This window comes from Marmota flaviventris, chromosome 3 (genome assembly GCF_047511675.1).
Source record: "Marmota flaviventris isolate mMarFla1 chromosome 3, mMarFla1.hap1, whole genome shotgun sequence".
NCBI classification, from domain to species: Eukaryota; Metazoa; Chordata; class Mammalia; order Rodentia; family Sciuridae; genus Marmota; species Marmota flaviventris.
Window position 1 is genome coordinate 93,782,164 of NC_092500.1, and position 18,673 is coordinate 93,800,836.

Sequence of the window (18,673 nt, forward strand, 5' to 3'; positions counted from 1 at the left end):
GTCTAACAAAACTTTCAAGAAATACAGAGTATAAAATTCAAAAGGGTAACTACAGTGTATGGCCCACATTTTTTTTTAAAGAGAGAGAGAGAGAGAGGGAGGGAGGGAGGGAAGGAGGGGGAGAGAGAGAAAGAGAGAGAGAGAATTTTTAATATTTATTTTTTAGTTTTCGGCAGACACAACATCTTTGTTTGTATGTGGTGCTGAGGATTGAACCTGGGCTGCATGCATGCCAGGCGAGCGCACTACCGCTTGAGCCACATCCCCAGCCCTGGCCCACATTTAAGACCAGGGAAGCCAGGTATCTTCATCTAAATGTGAGCCCCTAGTAGGGTTGGCCCCTAGAATTTAGCCTTTAATCACAGTGCAGTATGATAAGGTAACATTAAGAAGTTTCAAAAGATATGGGGGCACACAGGAGAAAATGGGCCAAGTGGTAGAGGAAGAAGTGGTTTCAGGAAAATATTCCTGAAAAGGGTGATGCCTGTGAATACAAAGACACCAAGGAGTTATTCAAGTCATTTTAGGCAGGTGCACAGCACCTACAAAGATACAAAAGCTTGGATGATATCAGCCACAGGACTATATATCATTCCATATTACTGGAGCCTGTGGGGTAAAAGAAAAAGAAGATGGTAGAGGGCTGGGGATATAGCACCATTAGTAGAGTGCTTGCCTTGCATACACAAGACCTTGGGTTCAATCCCCGGCACCACAAAAAAAAAAAAGGTGATGATGATGGTAGAGACACAGGAAGGGTCTTAGGAAGGACTTTTTGGAAGTCTTAGGAAGGATGATTGAGGAATTGAAGAATTTATACTTTATCTAGAAGAAAAAGAGAAGCAACCAAAAGATTTTTAAGCAAGCAGCACCATAATCAAATTAACACTTTTTAAAAGTTAGTTTTGCAACAATGTGGAGGACAGATACAGTAAAGAAAAGAACTCTCAAGACTGAAGGTAAGAAAAATCTCAAGCACAACTCTGAGGTTTCAAGATTGCATGTCTAAATGGATAGATCTGCTATTTGTAAAAATAAAGAATAAGTCAATCTACATTTGAAAGTATGAAAAACAATACCACACTAATTTTTTTTTAATTGACACAAAAGCAGAAGCTGCCTTAAATAGTATGGGTACACATCTCTGAGAGAAATCCAAAGCTTAAATAAGTCAGAGAAATAAGTCCTGTCTAACATATGTTGATGAATGAATAATCAAATAACACAAAAGGCAATTCACTAACAAGAGAGCCATCTACTGCCTTATAAGAATAGTGCAACAATGAAACGCCACAGGAAATGTGGAAGAAAGCCAAGAGTTTTTGACTAGTTTGCACTGTACATGTATTCACAAAATATCTCACACCTCCCACAAAAAAAAAAAAAAAATTAAGTGGTTAGAACTTTTAATAATAGACAAATGCTTTCATTTATTTATTCTTCCTAAATAACATCAATCTAATACAAAACATCATTTAAATATAAAACACTTACCTGCCATCATTGCTATCATACTGGCTTTATAGACATTAGTGAGAGAGCCGAGTTCTCCTGTTGCTAAGATAGTTTTGAGATGAGCCTCCCCACAGGCCTTGCGAAACTGACGGATCTCATCATACAGAGCTGGGGAAGAAAATAATTGAGGCAGTTACAAAGCAGGCAAGTGATAACATAACTTGGCAGCCGTTTAGAGCTGGTAGAACCCATTTCAGATTTAGGAAACATAAAACATTTGTCACTTTCTAAAAATCACCGCAATTTAATATTGCCTAGAGCATTCTGTTGCAGTTCACATCGTGTTACAAGGAATGCTTAGTTTGCCACTAGGAAACCATTTCTCAGCCCTGGCCCCAGGTCCAGAGTCATGGAGCTTTTTAAATATTGTTATAATGCCATGCAGATTATAAATAATTTCCACCTCTTCCATATGATAGTTGACTTATCAGAAAAAAAAATTTAACATACATAAAGTTGTACACCAAACTGCAAACTAAAAATAAAACAAAACACAAGAATCCGTAGGTCTCTATTAATTCTTTCATTCACATATAATAGGTTCTTTTGTTGGAGTATAAAGCAGACCTTTCCTAAGAGTCCTGCTAATAATAACAAAGATAGAACCTTTTGATCCACTATCTACAAGGGTTTATATCTATATATCTGACTAAAAAGTGTTGAGCCTGATCACGTATTACTAGATGTATATGCATAAGGCTATCCACAGAGGCATTTGATGATGCAGCCTTGAATCTATTTGTCTATAGCCACACCACATCTGGCTTTCTAGAGCTCCATACAGTACCCAGAAAGCATCTTGATTTTTAAAAATTATACACACACACACACACACACACTCCAAAAAACTATGTATATAACAAGATAAGACTGAATTAAAACAATTCATATTCAAAGTAACAGAATTTTAGTAAACAAATAAGATGTAATGAGTATTAAATTTTTGAAGAATTATTTTACAGGCTTTTTTCAATGACATCAGTGGATCTGGGCTTTTACCCTATACATCAGTGAGCCACCTTCATTTATAGAACTTAAGACTAATGTCACACTGTCAAGACTAAGATGGGCTTTTTCTTTCCCATGTGTATGTGTATGTCATACATAGAAAGCAGTTTTGTAAGCACATGGACTAAACTGAGCAAGAGAAAAACATTTCACAATAAGGGTTAGGATTAGCATTTTTAATGCCATGATGAGAATTCTATAATTTAGAGATTTACCCTAATACACATAAAAGATTACACTTTAGCTTCAAATCAGCAAATTCAGTCAAAACCATAAAAGTTAAAATAAAATAAACAAAACTTGCCTTCCCAATCCTAGAAAGCCTGAACTTAATTTGAAGCTTGAAAGTGAAAACTCAATTTAAAAAAAAAAGATATTTTATTCAAGGAGATATTTTATACAAGGAGATATCTTATACAAGATGCTTGGTAAATTTAGAGATTTGTTACCATCAAGAGATGGTAACCATTCAGTCCTTTTCTGAAAATATTCAATCCTTAATAATGAGTAGTTTCAAGTCCTAGAGATGATCTGAGATGCCACATAGCCTGCCTGACCCTGTCAGTTTTCATCCTAACCCATGAGAAAGTTGTGTGATCCACACATCCAGTATGACAACTTGTGCAGGAATGTTATAAACAGTAATGGCCTATGCAGCAATAACAATTTACATTCTTTTAACTCAGAAAATGAATCTTGGATGGAATGGCATTTCTTGAGCCACTGACTCTAAAAAGAGAAAATTGTTTTCTAAGAACAACTGACAAGGCAATCTCCTGATCTAAAAATTCAAGAGTGCTAATCCATAGTAGACTTGTGATTTAATGGTTTTCTTTCAAAATAAAGTATTAACATTAAAAGTAGGCTTTAGAGTCAAATAAATGTGCACTTAAAACCCAGCTCCACCATTTCTTGTAGGACCTCAAGCAAGTTACTTCTCAGCCTCAGTTTCATCCTTACAGTATCAATAGTAATATGTAGTTTAAAGGGTTACTATGAAAATGAAAAAAAAGAAGATATATGTAAAGTACTTTATTGTCTGACATACTATAAGCAATCAAAACTTTAATCACTAAAAGTTCAGAATTCTAATAAAATTAGTTTCCATTAAGTGGTGTGTGATAAAAGTCATGTCTTATTTCGTGGCCTGATCCAATTCATTGTACCAAACAGAAATTGTTATATGGATTAGTACTTACAAATCAGTGAGTCATCAGATAAGGCTTGAAAATATTTTATTACAGCATTGGCTAAAGTGAACTCTGGCCTGAATAACAAATTCTTAAAACACTGATAATAATCATATTTATGAACAAAACTATCATCCTTTTTCTAAAGAGTACTATCAATGAATTTCTTTACCTACTATTAATATTAGACAGAAAATCTAGATGTATTTATGATTTGTCCAGTTATTAGTCATTTGGAAGTTAGGCTATTTTATCTCTGACCCAGAGTGAACCAAAAAGTGGTCACTTAGAGCTTAACTGGATTTAACAAATAGACAATCAGTGCCCTCTCATTCTTTAGCTGCCAATTTCCCGGTGATTTTTCTCAAATCGTTTTAGTGACCTATTTCACCCACATAACAAGATCAAGTTTCCCTCAGAAAATATCTTTTTTTTTTAAGATTCAACATTTGGAAAGTTATCATTTCATTCTGTTACCATCCTGGCCAGACTATATGGGAACAATTAAATCAAAACATCTACAAATCTGGCCTTTCTTAAATGTGATATTGTCTCCCTTGAGTGACTGCTTCTACCAGGGCCTTTGAATCTTACTAAAAGATGCAAAGATGAAACAAGAGTTAGATTTCCTTTTTTATTACAGCATCAGCCTAGCAGCAGACCCATGGGTCCTGTGGCCCAGTGGCTGGCCACTAGCCAGCTCTCTGGAACAGTGCTGGCCATAGCAACAGCACTATCAGTGGTACTACGGACAAACTTCCTATGGTACAGTTGAGCTACATTCTCTGCCAACTGGTCTTCCATGGTCCTTTTTTTCAATGCCTAGTTCTCCAGGCTTCTTGCTTATTCAGTGAGCCACTCCAGGACTTCCTAATAAATCTCTCTTCATCTTAACTTAATCAGAACTGGATCCAGTCATTTTCAACCTGTAATTCTAGTATGACAAATATTTACTGAGGAAAGATGGTATAATGGACAATAGTGTACATTTTATACCCCAGCTCTACCACCAATTTGTTGTTTGATTTGAGCAAGTTACTTAACTCTTAGGCTTTGTTCTAGGTTCTTCATCTATAAAATAGGGATAATCAAAATCTGTACCCTCATAGAGGTATTATGAGCACCAAAGAAGTTAAAACAGATAAAGAGGGAAGGAAAATCTCTAGTGTCACCTAGAGTTAATAGTAATCTAGGAAAGTCAGCTACTTGTGTTCCTATTGCTGGTAGTGAGTGTTACTGTTACAGGAACTACTGACCTTATTAAGTTTGAATAGCAAGGAACTTAGAAAAGCAGAGACCACCACCTAGGCTTCTTTAAGAATATAAAATGCAACCTCTTTGCAACACTAGAAAAGCAATCTGGAAGAAGGTTACATAGATTGAAAAGTTCCAAAGTCATTCAGAAATATAAAATAATAAAGAAAAAAGGTTGCATAGTTTGAAAAGTTCCAAAGTCATTCAGAAACATAAAATAATTTTGCATAATTCAATTACTAACAACAATTTATAAATTGTTCTGTGAGCCTCTGGATAAAAACAAGACCGGCACATCATGTTGCAATAGAGTTCACAGGTTTGAATCAGAATTTTCCAGTACTTTACTTGGCTGCTAATTAGATGTGTTCCTTGGGAAAGTTACTAAACTTCTCCAAGCTTCATTTTTCTCCTCAAGATTACACAAGGGGCTGGGGATGCGGCTCAACGGTAAAGTGCTCGCCTAGCACGTGGAAGGCCCTGGGTTCGATCTTCAGCACCACCACATAAAAAAAAATAAATAAAATAAAAAGGTTTAAAAATTTTTAAAAAGTAAAGTTAAACCTTTAAAAAAAAAAAAAAGATTACACAAAACAGCCCTACCTTTATAGCTCAAACACTTCTAAAATTCTAGGAATAAATGTAATTATTCAAATGATTATGAAGGTGATCAATAAATTATGCTTCCCACAGGTCCACCTTTATAATAAGTACATGTAAAATAAAGAGAAACATTGATTTACTCTAAATACTTAGGCTGCATACCTAATACCAAACAGCCTCTAGTTACTGACTTAAAGACAATTCTGACAATTGTGGCAGCTCTCAGCTGGAGGGAGGCAGAGGGGTAGAGTACTCTCAGCTACTCACTGCTATAAAGGTTGAGGGAATGACATATCACTGGGGTCTAGAGAAACTCTTTGCTCATATGCTGCTCGATCAGGGGTTGGGGTAGGGCGAGGAATAAGGTGTAGTCCACTGTGTCAGAAAAAGTCAAGGACATCCTAACCAGTGAGGATTGGGAATTCTGGGATTAGGGAGAACTTGCTGAACACCACCACCCGTGCTGGGTCAGGGAGAGAGCCTGCAGGGTCTAGACATTGTCATATATAAGACAATTGATCAAATAGAAAAATATTGACCAAACAGATGAATACATTGAGGTAAGAAAAGTAAAATTTCTCACTGGCAATAAAGAAGGGCATAAATACAGAAAAGGGAAAGGGAAGACTAATCCTTGTGATATTGGATTGTAATAGAGGTTGTCAGTAATGAAGTCATAGGTACTAATATAAATCCATAGGGAGAGAGACTGATAGATGAAAGAAGGATAGAAGGATAGATGGATGAATGGATAAATAAACAGCTATAGATGTATATATGTTTACATGTGTGTATGTGTGTGTGTGTTTTGCATGTGGATTTCCTAGATCTATCCTCTAAGAGAGTCTAGAAATAAGAACATCTCAATAACTTAGCATCCAGATCCTGGTTTTTAAATACACTCTTCAATAAAAGGAAAAAGAGCTCCTTGGAGAAATGGCCAACTCCAAGACTGTTGTTTTAGTCAGCTTTTTCACAGCTCTGACTAAAGGACCCAACCAGCACAATTGTAGAGAAAGAATTATTTGAGAGCTCATGAATTCAGAGGTCTTAGTTCATAGAAGGCTGTCTCTATTCCTCAGGACTCGAGGTGAGGCTGAGCATCATGGTGGAAGAGTATGGCAGAGGGAAACAGCTTAGATGATGATCAGAAAGCAGAGGGAGACTCCGCTCTCCAGATACAAAATATATACCCCATAGCTATGACCCCAATGAACCACTTTCTCCAGCCACACTCCACCTGCCTCCAGTTACCACTCAGTTAATCCCAGCAGGGATTAATTCACTGATTAGGTTAAGGATATAACCCAATAATTTCTCCTCCAAACCTTCTTGCATTGTCTCACACATGGGCTTTTGGGGGACACCACATCTAAACCATAATAGAGGTACAAAAAGTCAAAGATAAGCCTGAAACATCTTTTACAATAAAGCAAGAAGGTTCTCAAAGAATGATGGAAACATCAAAAGCACACAGGAGCCAGTTTGAAGCAGCTCCTACTGGCCATATCAGGGACAATCTGAGTATCAAAATAAGTAACAATCATATAAGAATTATAACCAATTAAGTAAAATAGAAATATATGAATCCTTACAAATGGAAGAGAGAGAAGGAAGAAAAGAGGGAGTCAGGAAGACAGGAAGGACGGGAGGCAGGAAGGAAGAAGGAAAAAATGAAGAGAGACAAGGAAATGCCAACTAAGTATAGATGAAATAATGAAATTAGAAAATCACCATATGGTAACTATCAAAGTAATAACTGAAGAATTATCAATGGATGATAAAATAGTGAATAAAAGCTAGGTGAGTAACAAGATATTAACATAGTCTCAAAATATCTCCATTTATAATGTGTATTAACTACTTATTAAAATGCAAAATACTTATTAATTTTACATTTAAAAACTTGGCAAAAATCATCCTAGCCAAATAAAAAAGTAAAATTGTTAAGAACTGGAAAAATTAACATTTTGTGACTCCTGAAATAATGTACTGAGAAGAACAGAGCAAAACTTCTGTGATTCCTGTCAAAAATGAATAATTTGAAGCTAATAATGAGAAAAACCCAAAACAAATCCAAACTGAGATATATTTTACAAAATAACAGGCCTTTAATCTTCAATGACAAGGAAAGACAGAGAACTGTTTCAGACTGAAGAATAAAGAGACATTTAACAACTGATCCTAGACCTAATAAAGAACACCACAGGAACAATCTGCAAAATCTGAGCAAAGACTTTGTACTTAATGTGTGCTGTGGCTTGGTACAAGTTCTTTTTAGGAAATACAAGTATTTTAAGGGTAAGGGTCAACAGGTCTGAAACTTAATTTTAAACAGTTCGAAAAAAACTGTGTGTATATGTGTATGCAAATAAAGAGAATAAGCAAAGGACAGAAATGGTAAATGAGGTTGATTTCTACAATAAAGGACTGCATAAAGAGCAAACTGGAGTCTCATATACAATTTTTGCATCTTTCCCGTAAGTTTAAAATTACTCAAAAATAAAAATTAAAAATACATGTTTGAAGCCGGGGGCAGTGGCACACACATGTAATCCCAGGAGGCTGAGATTAGGAGGATTGCAGGCTCAAAGCCAGCCTCAGCTACAGCGAGGTGCTAAGCAACTCAGCGATACCCTGTCTCTAAAGTAAAAAAAAAAAAAATAGGGCTGGGGATGTGGCTCAGTGGTGAGTGTCCCAGTACCCCACCCCACACCAAAATATACATGTTTGACATGTTTATTATAATTTGTTTAGCATCTAAGCATTTTTTTAAATGGAAAGGCTATTGAGACTATCAACCACTCTACAGTTCTTAAAGTTTCAAAGAACGTGATTATATGTGGGAGATATTATTTTGTAACCTGTTTTTATTTTTTCATTCAATATATCATAGGTACTTTCCATATTTATAAATATAGGTCTATAGCACAATTTTTATCAGTTATACAATCTGCTATCACATTGACATAAAGATTAATTCAAGCATTTTCCTATTATTAAATACTTCAGATTCCAGATTTTTGCTATTATAAATAATACTTCAAGAAAGTCCTTTCAGTTAAGCCTTTGCATATATCATGGCCCTATTCCATAGAGTCTTTATTACTATTTTCTGCTCACATACTCATGTAATATATGTTCGTTGTTAAAAATTCAAACATTATAAAACTGAAAATTCTCCATTAAAAAAAAAGAAAAGAAAAGAAAGAACAATTCTTGCCACATACCAGAAAAATATTAATTTGGAATATAAAAGATGGCTGACAAATGAAAATGGAATTCAAATACTCAACTGTAAATTAGTCAGAATAATGCAAAACTTAACAAAACATGTACACCAGAGAATTGGCTGGCATAGTGATGTTATATTAAAAACCTGATAATAAATGTTTTGACTTATAATGAGGTTTTCAGGAGTAGTGAAAAGTGGGTGTCCTAGAAATCCAGGATATATTACATTGCAGATGCTTAATCAATATCATGGCAAAACTTGCAGAGGCCTCGTCTCCTGCCTGTCCCCCCACATCCCTCCTACTACTGTCACACTGATGAGAAGTGGATGTCATAACATGACCTCTGTTCAGCATTCCCAGTTGAAAAACAAGTAAGGCTGCCTTGGTGGAGCGTTTGCTGACAGGAGTCAAGGGAACTCGGCCTCACTGGGAAAGGCCTGTGTGCATCAGAGTATAGATCCAAGCAGTGGATAGGAGCAAAGGAGGTCATATTGCATCTGTTTTGTTTCTTCAATTTAACTTTTAACTGATAAATAAAAACATAACAATTATACATATTAATGCTGTACCATGTGTTGTTTTGATACATTTTCAATACATTATACATTGAGAAGCTTTTAAATCAGGGTAAATGTATTTACTCAAACATTTGTCATTTCTTTATAGTGAAACATTTAAAAAGATGTACAAACACACACACACACACACACACACACACACACACACACACACAGAGTTATAATCATCCTACTATGCAGTGAACACCAGAACTTTTTGCTGCTATCTAACTTGGCACCCACTGATAACCTTTCCCTCAGCTTCCACAATAGTTTAGCAACTGGCTCTAGCTTCTGCAACACTGCCCCCAGCTGCCAACAGGACCTATAGCATTTTACTTCCCTCTAAAATTACCGGGTTTCTCTCCAGGTTCCATCTAAAAGGAAAGTCTATTCTTAATCTTGAAGTAGCTGAGAATACGTTAAGTTTTTTGGAAAAATACTACTCCAGATGTAGACAACCTAGTAACCGTAGTAAATAAAGTCTGCATGTGTAGAATGGCATATTATGCAAGAATCTGTATACTTAGAAACCATGTATCCATCTAAAAGCCAGAAAGCGGAATTCTTTTTATATTTCATGCTATTCAAAAGCAGTTAAAAAAATAATTGCTAATGAACATATCTAAGCAATTATTTTTGAGTACCAGAAAGATGTTCAACACTGCACAAAAATGGCCTTAAAATAACTCTTAAGATAATTATATGTACAGTAAAACACTTAATATAAAATTGTACAGCCACCTTTAGTACTAAAAAAGTCACAAAATATTCAAGAACACAGCTTCATCCATCAAAGCAACTAATTAAACTTGTAAGATGAAAATAGAGATGGGCTAAAATACCAGGTAGTAAAAAAACCTACAAGAAATAAAACACACACACTTTTATCAATAGTATTTGAAGTTTTGAAGAATCATAGCATAAAAACAAAAACCATAAAAGCACAGAGCTGCCATGAGTATCTACAGAATTTCTCTGTTATAAACAACCCTCAATACCAAGAAACCACAGATTATAGATTATGTGATTCCTCCCTAAAAAGTATATTAGATTTAGAAATGCTTTTCTGATGAAATAATATAATTAACAGCTCTATAAAAGAAAGAAAATAATTTCTTTTCAGAGATGTTCTATCATTCTTCTTGTGTAAAAATAAGCAAATAAGAAAAATAGATTATTGATCAGATTCAACCTTTTTAGGATCCACTTCAAGTAAGAAAATGAAAGACATCATAGCCTTGGCCATGAAATTTCATTCTCTCACCCTGAAACTCTTGAGAGCTATGAGGTTTATACTCCACAAATCAAGTTTAAGAGAACAACTCAGGGAAGAGCAACTGAAAGAGATGAAAAGCACAGGAGGCTGTGGGTACAGGAGACAGACAATACTTTCAATTGCTACGCTAATTGTACTTTGGGGGAAAATATCACAGATGGTCTCATAGAAATTATTAACAAAGTTGGGAAATATAAATACTTAAATAGATTCTCTCTAAAAGAGATTTTTAACAGAATTCACTAATTTTGGATGTATACATCTATATCACAGATGGTCTTAAACAGGTCTGCTGGTGCTCCAGTGTGGAATGGGTATGCCAAATCGAGGTTAGGTCCTGAGCTCAAAGAACAAGATTCCTGAGTAAGGTCTGAATTAATAGCATTTCCATGTTATTGGTAAATATATTAGGTACATATACGCAGCACAGAAAGGTCATTTTAAAAAGTGGAAAACCACCTCTATGTATTTACACACTATAGAATGTAGGTAATTTTCAAAACCTACTCAATAAGGTTTATGTGATGACAAATCTTTCTGGCAAATGCTCTCTTCAAAGAACGTTTGAGAAATGTAACATAGATGCCAACTTCAACATTACCATAAAGACACATGGTATTACACATACCAGTCATAGGAATAACACTCACTGAAATTAACATTCAATGAAACTGAGTAACACTCAATGAAAATGCCACAACTCACAGTCTGCACAGTCTAGCCTGTTCCTCGCTCACATCCAACTCTTAATTCTGATTTTGCAGATGCACCCAGCAGTGGGAGAGATTCTGTGAGAGGAAGAGCTGGGTAAAGTACTCAGAAAATGTTTGTCTAATGATTCTGAGAACCATCAATACACCCCACAGTGTATCCAATTAAAATCACCGTCCAAATTATATGTGTACATGTCTACCTTCAGATGGAGAGAAGTGAGAGAAGTACTGTCAGAAAAGGAAGCATGTGATAGCAAACTTAATATGACCCACCAGGAAAAAGCTGAATTGCAAATGACCAGACTAAAAGGACCAGAACAATATCAACTAAAAAGGTCTATATACCGAAAAACACAGCAGTCTGGACTGTCAGCTTTGTGGCGAATCACCTCAAGGATTTCAGTAGCTCCTGAAAGCATCATTATAATCCCAGATAATATGAAAATTACTGACAAACTAATTCTAAATAATCAGAAAACTTTAAACTTTATTGAATAGAAATCATTAACAAAGTAGGGAGGGGCTGGGGATGTGGCTGAAGCAGTAGCATGCTCACCTGGCATGCACCCGGCACTGGGTTCGATCCTCAGTACCACATACAAATAAAGATGTTGTGTCTGCTGAAAACTAAAAAATAAATATTAAAAAATTCTCTCTCTCTCTCTCAAAAAAAAAAGTAGGGTAATATAAATACTTTAATAGATTTCTCTCTAAAAGAGATTCTTAACAGGATTCACTAATTTTGAATGTGTACATTTATAGCAACAATGGATGAAAAGCAACATGGTTTAGTGAAAAAATGGAATATGAGTTCGAAGTCAGACGGACCCAGATTCTAGTGCTCAGAGGTCTGTCAGCCTTTGTTATAGGGAACATAACTCAAATCAGCTTTCTAAGAGAGTGTGCAGAGTCTAAGAAGAGGTTGTGCTGGGACAGAACATTGCAGGGATGATAGAGGAGGTGGAGGAGCTTTCAACCCAGTGAGAAACATAAAGGAGAATCTCAGGATATAAAGTCACAAAGCCATGATGGTGTTTCCAGAAGGAAGAGAGAGTCCACTGTTGCAAACTGCTGAATAAAGCTAAGTCAACAACCAAGGAGAATTCACTGGGCACAGTTAAATGAAAGGTCATTATTATCTTGATTAGAAGTTTTCAAAACAAAGAAATAGGACTCTTTCAACAATTTCAGTCCTAAAGATTAGGCTGTAGCTCAGTGGTAGAGTGCTTGCGTAACAGGCACAGGCCCTGGGTTTGAGCCCAGCACCACAAAAAGAGAAAAGAAAAAAGATTTTCAGTTATAAAGACGAAAAAAAGAAAGTCAAGTTTAGCTGAGGACAAAGGGGATGTTGGCATGTGAGGGTTTTTGTTTGTTTGTTTTGTTTTTTTAAATGTGTAAGAAAACCTTAAGTGTGCTTAAATGTTTGAGAGAATGAGCTAGAATAGAAAGGTTAAATATACAGAAAAGAAATGATGTACAATACATGGAGTAGGGCCTCTGCAGAAGGACACAAGAGCCACAGCACTGTGAAAGTACTGTTTTAGGAGGAAAGAGGAAAAAAGGAAGCAAAGGAAAGCAAACCAGAAGCAAGAGCCCTAAGAAGATGCTGTTTGAAGATGTCTGTGGCCTCGGAGAAGCAGCGGGGAGGTCATATGCTAACAATGAAGAAGCTGCAAGGTCATAGAAGAGCAAAGTAGAGATGTTGAATGGTTGCCAAGCAGAATGCAAAAAGAGGAATACAAGTCCCTCTCCAGTCTCCTCTCTCAGCTCACATCCTCCACTGGAATGGGCCTAACCATGAGAAATGGTCAGGATGCACTCTGAATGGCTAGATCTAAAAAGTGGATTCTTTTTATTGCACTTTACAAAGTATCCTACAAATCTCAGTGCACCTGGATTTGAAAATGTAATAGATAAGCATTTCCATCAGCACATTCCAAAACATTAACTCTAGGAAACATGTGATATTAAAACATGGCAGTAAAAAATATACTATGTAATTAAGTTGAGAATCAAAATTAAAACAAAATACAGAAGTAAAAAAAGTCCTAAGTCACTGCAGGTTTCTATTTAGAAATAAATTTCTAGTATTAAATGTTTCTTTTCAATTTGTTTTGGGTCAAGAGGTTATTAGCACTATAAGAAAAAGTTAATAGAAAAGTATGGTCTAGGACACAGATGTGTTATTATATTTTGTGTGAATGTCTATTATTGGGAAATTATCAGTTCTTTAAAAACAACCACCCTAGTTCGTTAAGGAATAGCCAATTACATCAAAATCCATCTCCTATTGTATTTTTATATTCCAATTAGTAGTATTTGAGAGAGAACAGCACTAGTTATAATATAAGCTGTACATCTATATCTATACCTGCTGAAGAAAAAGACATAAAGGACAAAGAGGTTTTTATCCAACTAATTCATGTAGTTTATTTCCAGATTTGTTTTAAATATTTTTTTTTTAATATTTATTTTTTAGTATTTGGCGGACACAACATCTTTGTTTGTATGTGGTGTTGAGGATCGAACCCGGGCCGCACGCATGCCAGGCGAGCGCGCTACCGCTTGAGCCACATCCCCAGCCCCCAGATTTGTTTTAAATATTACGTGTACTCACTTTTTCCTCTTACTTAAGCCTTAAATCTTAACTGAAATCTGTGACTAAAAGCAGATAAGCAGAATTAATACATAAGGACAGAAATATCTACTTAAAATTAATCTTTTCAGGGTAATTACAATTGCCCAAAACACACATGAACAATAATAAGCAAAGCAACATGAATTAAAAGAGTGAAAAGTTATTTGTGAACTGTGGAAAATTTAAAGCTGGCGAGGGTTAAAATTGTTGACAAGTATAGATGGGGGGAGAGGTAGGAAATGGAAATATATGGGATTGCTGCTAATAGTCCAAGCTAAAAACCACATCTCCCAGCTTCAACTGCAGGCAATCATTGCGGCCACTTAACTCAGTTTCAAGCCAAGAGGATACAATAAGCAAGAGTTGTATAAGACTTTTGGAAGGAACAAGACTTCTTTCCTGCCATCTAAGAAGAGTATGTAAATAACTTCAGAGACTATCTAAGACAATGAAGTGTCCTTGGTAAGACAGCAGATATCAGGTGTTTGGGAAACAGAAGATGAAAGTAGCCTGGGTCTCCAAGAAATTTGTGTGGCTGCCACAACACCCTGGAACTACCTCCCCTCTGAACTTCATATAAGAGAATAAATACTTGAGCAATTAAACTTCTACCTAAATCTTTGCTGCATCCTAATCAAAAGCAATTCATAATTGATAAAAGATGAAATTAGGCTTAACAGATAGATAAAGAGTTTGAAGATAAATACTGTAGTCCCCCTTGGGTTAGTCAGCTTTTTCACTGCTGTGACTAAAGGATCTGACCAGCACAACTGTAGGGGAGGAAAAGTTTATTTGAGGACTCACGGTTTCAGAGGTCTTAGTCCAGAAGAAGGCTAGCTCCATTCCTCAGGGCTCGAGGTGGGGAAGAAGATAGTGGTAGAATAGTGTGGCAAAGGGAAACATCGTGATCATGAAACAGAGATCCAGCTCCATATACAAAATATAGCCACACCCCCAATTAATCACTTCCTCCAGCCACACTCCACCTGCCTCTAGTTAACAATCCCATCAGGGATTAATTCACTGATTGGGTTAAGACTCTCACCATCCAATCATTTCTCCTCTGAACCTTGTTGCATTGTCTCACATGTGAGCTTTTGGAGGAATACCTCACATCCAAACTGTAATAGAGTTGTAAGACAACTCTAATCAGTTGTCTTATTTTCTTCAGTTTCTATTACCTGGAGTCAACTGTGGTACAAAAATACTAAAAGGAGAAGTAGAGAAAAAACAATTCTTAAGTTATAAATTGCACCCCATTCTGAGTAGGGTAATAAAATCTTATGCTGTCCCACGCTGTCCTGCCTGGAATGTGGATCATCCTTTTTTCCAGCATATTCATACTATATATGCCACCTTCTCCTAGTCACTTAGCAGCCATTTCAGTCATCATTTCAGTCAACTCTTGCTATACTGAAGTACTTGTGTTCAGAAAGCCTTTAGCCCTAATACTATATTGCAATGCCTACATCTCATCTCATCTCACAGGTGTCTTTTCATCTCAAATCACCACAAAAAGAAGGGTGAATACAGCACAATGAGATATTTTAAGAGAAAGACAACATTCACACAATTTTTATTGCAGTATATTGTTATAATTGTGTTATTTCATTATTACTGCTATTAATCTCTTACTGTTCCTAATTTATAAATTAAAGGTAATCATAGTTGTGTATGTAGAGGAAAAAATATCATATGTATAGGGCTCAGTACCATCTGTGATTTCGGGCATCCACTGCAGGTCTTGGAAGATATCCCCCATGAATAAAGGAGGCCTACTACAGAGCTGGAGAGAAAAAGTCACAAGAAGATATCCAAGAAATGCTGGCAAGTTCAATAAGTAGGTTAAGAAGATAAACATTATAGGTATCATTTAAACTTTTTTAAAGGGTCGGGGTAGCATGTGTGTTCATATAAAGAGAAAAAGGTCTTGAAAGTCACACTGCAGTACTGTCAGGATGATTTCCAGGGAGTGAGAGTATGGACAACTTCCATGTCCTTTACTACAATGTGGAATTTCTGTTCATTACAGTGAGTGGGTAGAACTTCCATAATTAGAACAAAACTTAGCTTTTACCTTACATATACACATCTAAACAAAAAATCTCTTCCTCGCTTTTGTGTATGTGTGCAGTACTGGAGATTAAAACCAGTGGTGCTCTGAGTTACATTACTAGTCCTTTTAATTTTTTAAAAGGAGAGACAGGTCTTGCTAAGTTGCCAAGGCTGGCCTTGAACTTGCAACACCTGTCTCAGCCTCTCCTTAAGTCCCTGAGATAACAGGAATGTGCCACCATACCTGGCCTCATTCTGGCTTTAATTTGTGGTTTCATTAAAAGATTTTGGTTAAATTACTTGCTATGATGACTTTTTCAGGGAGAATTGTACTTTAGTTACTGATGTCTCCTTTTAGTATACAAATATATTTAAGATAGTTAAAATCTATTTGATTCTTTAATGTCTAATTATAAAAATAGTATCTTGTTACTAAAATGGACAATGTCTTATTGCAATCTGAGAGTGAATCCTTAAAGATAAAGATGAAACTATATTCATTCCATGTGTATGAAGAATGAAATTATGGCATTTGCCAGGAAATGGAAAGAACTGGAGACTATCATGCTAAGTGAAATACGCTAATCCCAAAAAACCAAAGGCCTAATGTTCTCTCTCATATGCAGATGCTAACACACAATAAAGGGCAGGGGAGGGAAGAACAGAAGTACTTTGGATTAGACACAGGCAAATGAAGGGAAGTGGGGGGATGGGAATAGGAAAGACAGTACAATGAATTGGACATAACTTTCCTATGTTCATATATGAATATACCATCAGTGTAACTGCACACCATGTATAAAACCACAAGAATGAGAAGCTATGCTCTATGTATGTATAATGTATCAAAATACACTCTACTGTCATGTATAACTAAAAAGAACAAATAAAAAGTTTTTAAAAAACAGAATATTAGGAGTAAAAACAGATTTAGTACACTTATTCATAATCCCACATCCTCAAAGTCCACAAAGATTAGGATAAAAAATGAGATTTCCACCAACATATTAAAATAAATTTTCATAAAAAACCTGCCTGAAGTGATTCATGTATTGAGCAGCAAAACAGTACAGAATAGTAGTAACTACTCTTTCTATAAGAAAAACATATTAGTAAAATAAAAAAATTTTAAGTGCATTAATCTACTATGTGAAAATAACTATTAATCTAATTATAATATTCCAAACGAATATAAAAAGTTCATGCAGATTGGCATCTACCTAGATTTATAAATGATATAAGGACAAGCAATCTTAGCCATGTTTTCTCCTAAATTTACCCTCTAATCTAGAGACTTGTAACTAAGAACAATGATCTACAAAACATGCTGTCTTACCAGATCCCCACCTTGTTTTTTCCCAAAGGGAAGAAAACTAGGACACCCCCTGCACTTTATCTTTTTTTTTTTTTTTTTTTTTTTTTGGTACTATGGTTTGAACCCAGGAGTGGTTTACCACTGAGCCACAATCCCAGCCCTTTTTTTTTTTTTTTTAATTCTGAGACAGGGTCTCACTAAGTTACTTAGGGCCTCACTAAGTTGCTGTGGTGGACCTCAAACTTTCAATCCTCCTGTCTCAGCCTCCCAAGTTACTGGGGTTACAGGCATGCACCACCACACTGGTTTAGGACTTCTTTTAGGCAAGAACACATACCTACCTTCCCACTGGCCTGTTAGCACCAAACTCCTGTCAATTACCACATCAATTTCTGAAGCTCCATCTTCCACAGCTAATCGGATCTCTTCTAATCGTGTCTTTAAATGAGTCTGCCCAGCTGGAAAGCCAGTGGCCACTAATAGTAATTAAAAAGAAAGGAAGGAAAAAAGAGAGGGAAGAAAAACAAATTTCAGTTGGTAAGAGGCTCAACAAAAAGTTTCATGTCCCCCCAAAAAATAATCAGCATTAAGAAAACAAAGTATAAATGACACTTAAGAACATCCTATATTATACATAAGGATGAAGAAATAACATTATTTCATGTTGTATTGGTGTCAGGACAAATATTAACATCATATTCTCTAGCAGACCTAAAATTAAGCTGTTGCAGAGATGCATATGAGGGTGCACACTAAGTAACAAGCAACTGAGAGTGAATCCTTAAAGATAAATCCCAGCAACCCAGGCTGAGGCAGAAGGAACAAAAGTTCAAGGTCAGCCTAGCAACTTCGCAAGAAGACCATCTCAAAGTAAAGGGCTGGTCCAGAGGTCATGGTGGATACCTGTAAGCCCAGTGGCTCAGGAGGCTGAGACAGGAGGATCCAGAGTTCAAAGCCAGCCTTAGCACTAAGCAACTCAGTGAGACCTTATCTTAAAAAATGGGGATGTGGCTCAGTGGCTGAGTGCCCTTGAGTTCAATCCTAGTACCCCCACCAAAAAAAAAGGAAAAGAGCTGGGACCGTGGCTATGACCCAGTGGGAAAACCCCCGAGTTTAACATTAGTACAAAAGGAAAGAAAGAAGAGAGAAGGAAAACATGTTATCACAGTGATCATCATAACATAGTAGGTGTAGCCTTGTTTTAACCAACACTAGTTAATTCTGGATCCTACTCTGGATCAAGTTATCTATCTCTATTTACTCTTGATTTACTCACTTACAAATGAACATCTTTAGCTGTAATAACCAGA

General features: G+C 36.1%; 1 protein-coding gene across 3 annotated transcripts in view; it reads right to left on the reverse strand.

Moving 5' to 3' along the window:
• Dera (deoxyribose-phosphate aldolase) overlaps positions 1–18,673 on the reverse strand; it is a 118,965-nt gene that overhangs the window by 58,965 nt on the left and 41,327 nt on the right. For all 3 annotated transcript variants that reach the window (XM_027955991.2, XM_071610115.1, XM_071610116.1), the window contains 2 exons: positions 17,705–17,839; positions 1,495–1,623 (listed from right to left, as the gene is read on the reverse strand). In XM_027955991.2, the coding sequence (XP_027811792.1) occupies positions 1,495–1,623; positions 17,705–17,839 (264 nt within the window). The remainder of the gene's footprint in view (positions 1–1,494; positions 1,624–17,704; positions 17,840–18,673) is intronic.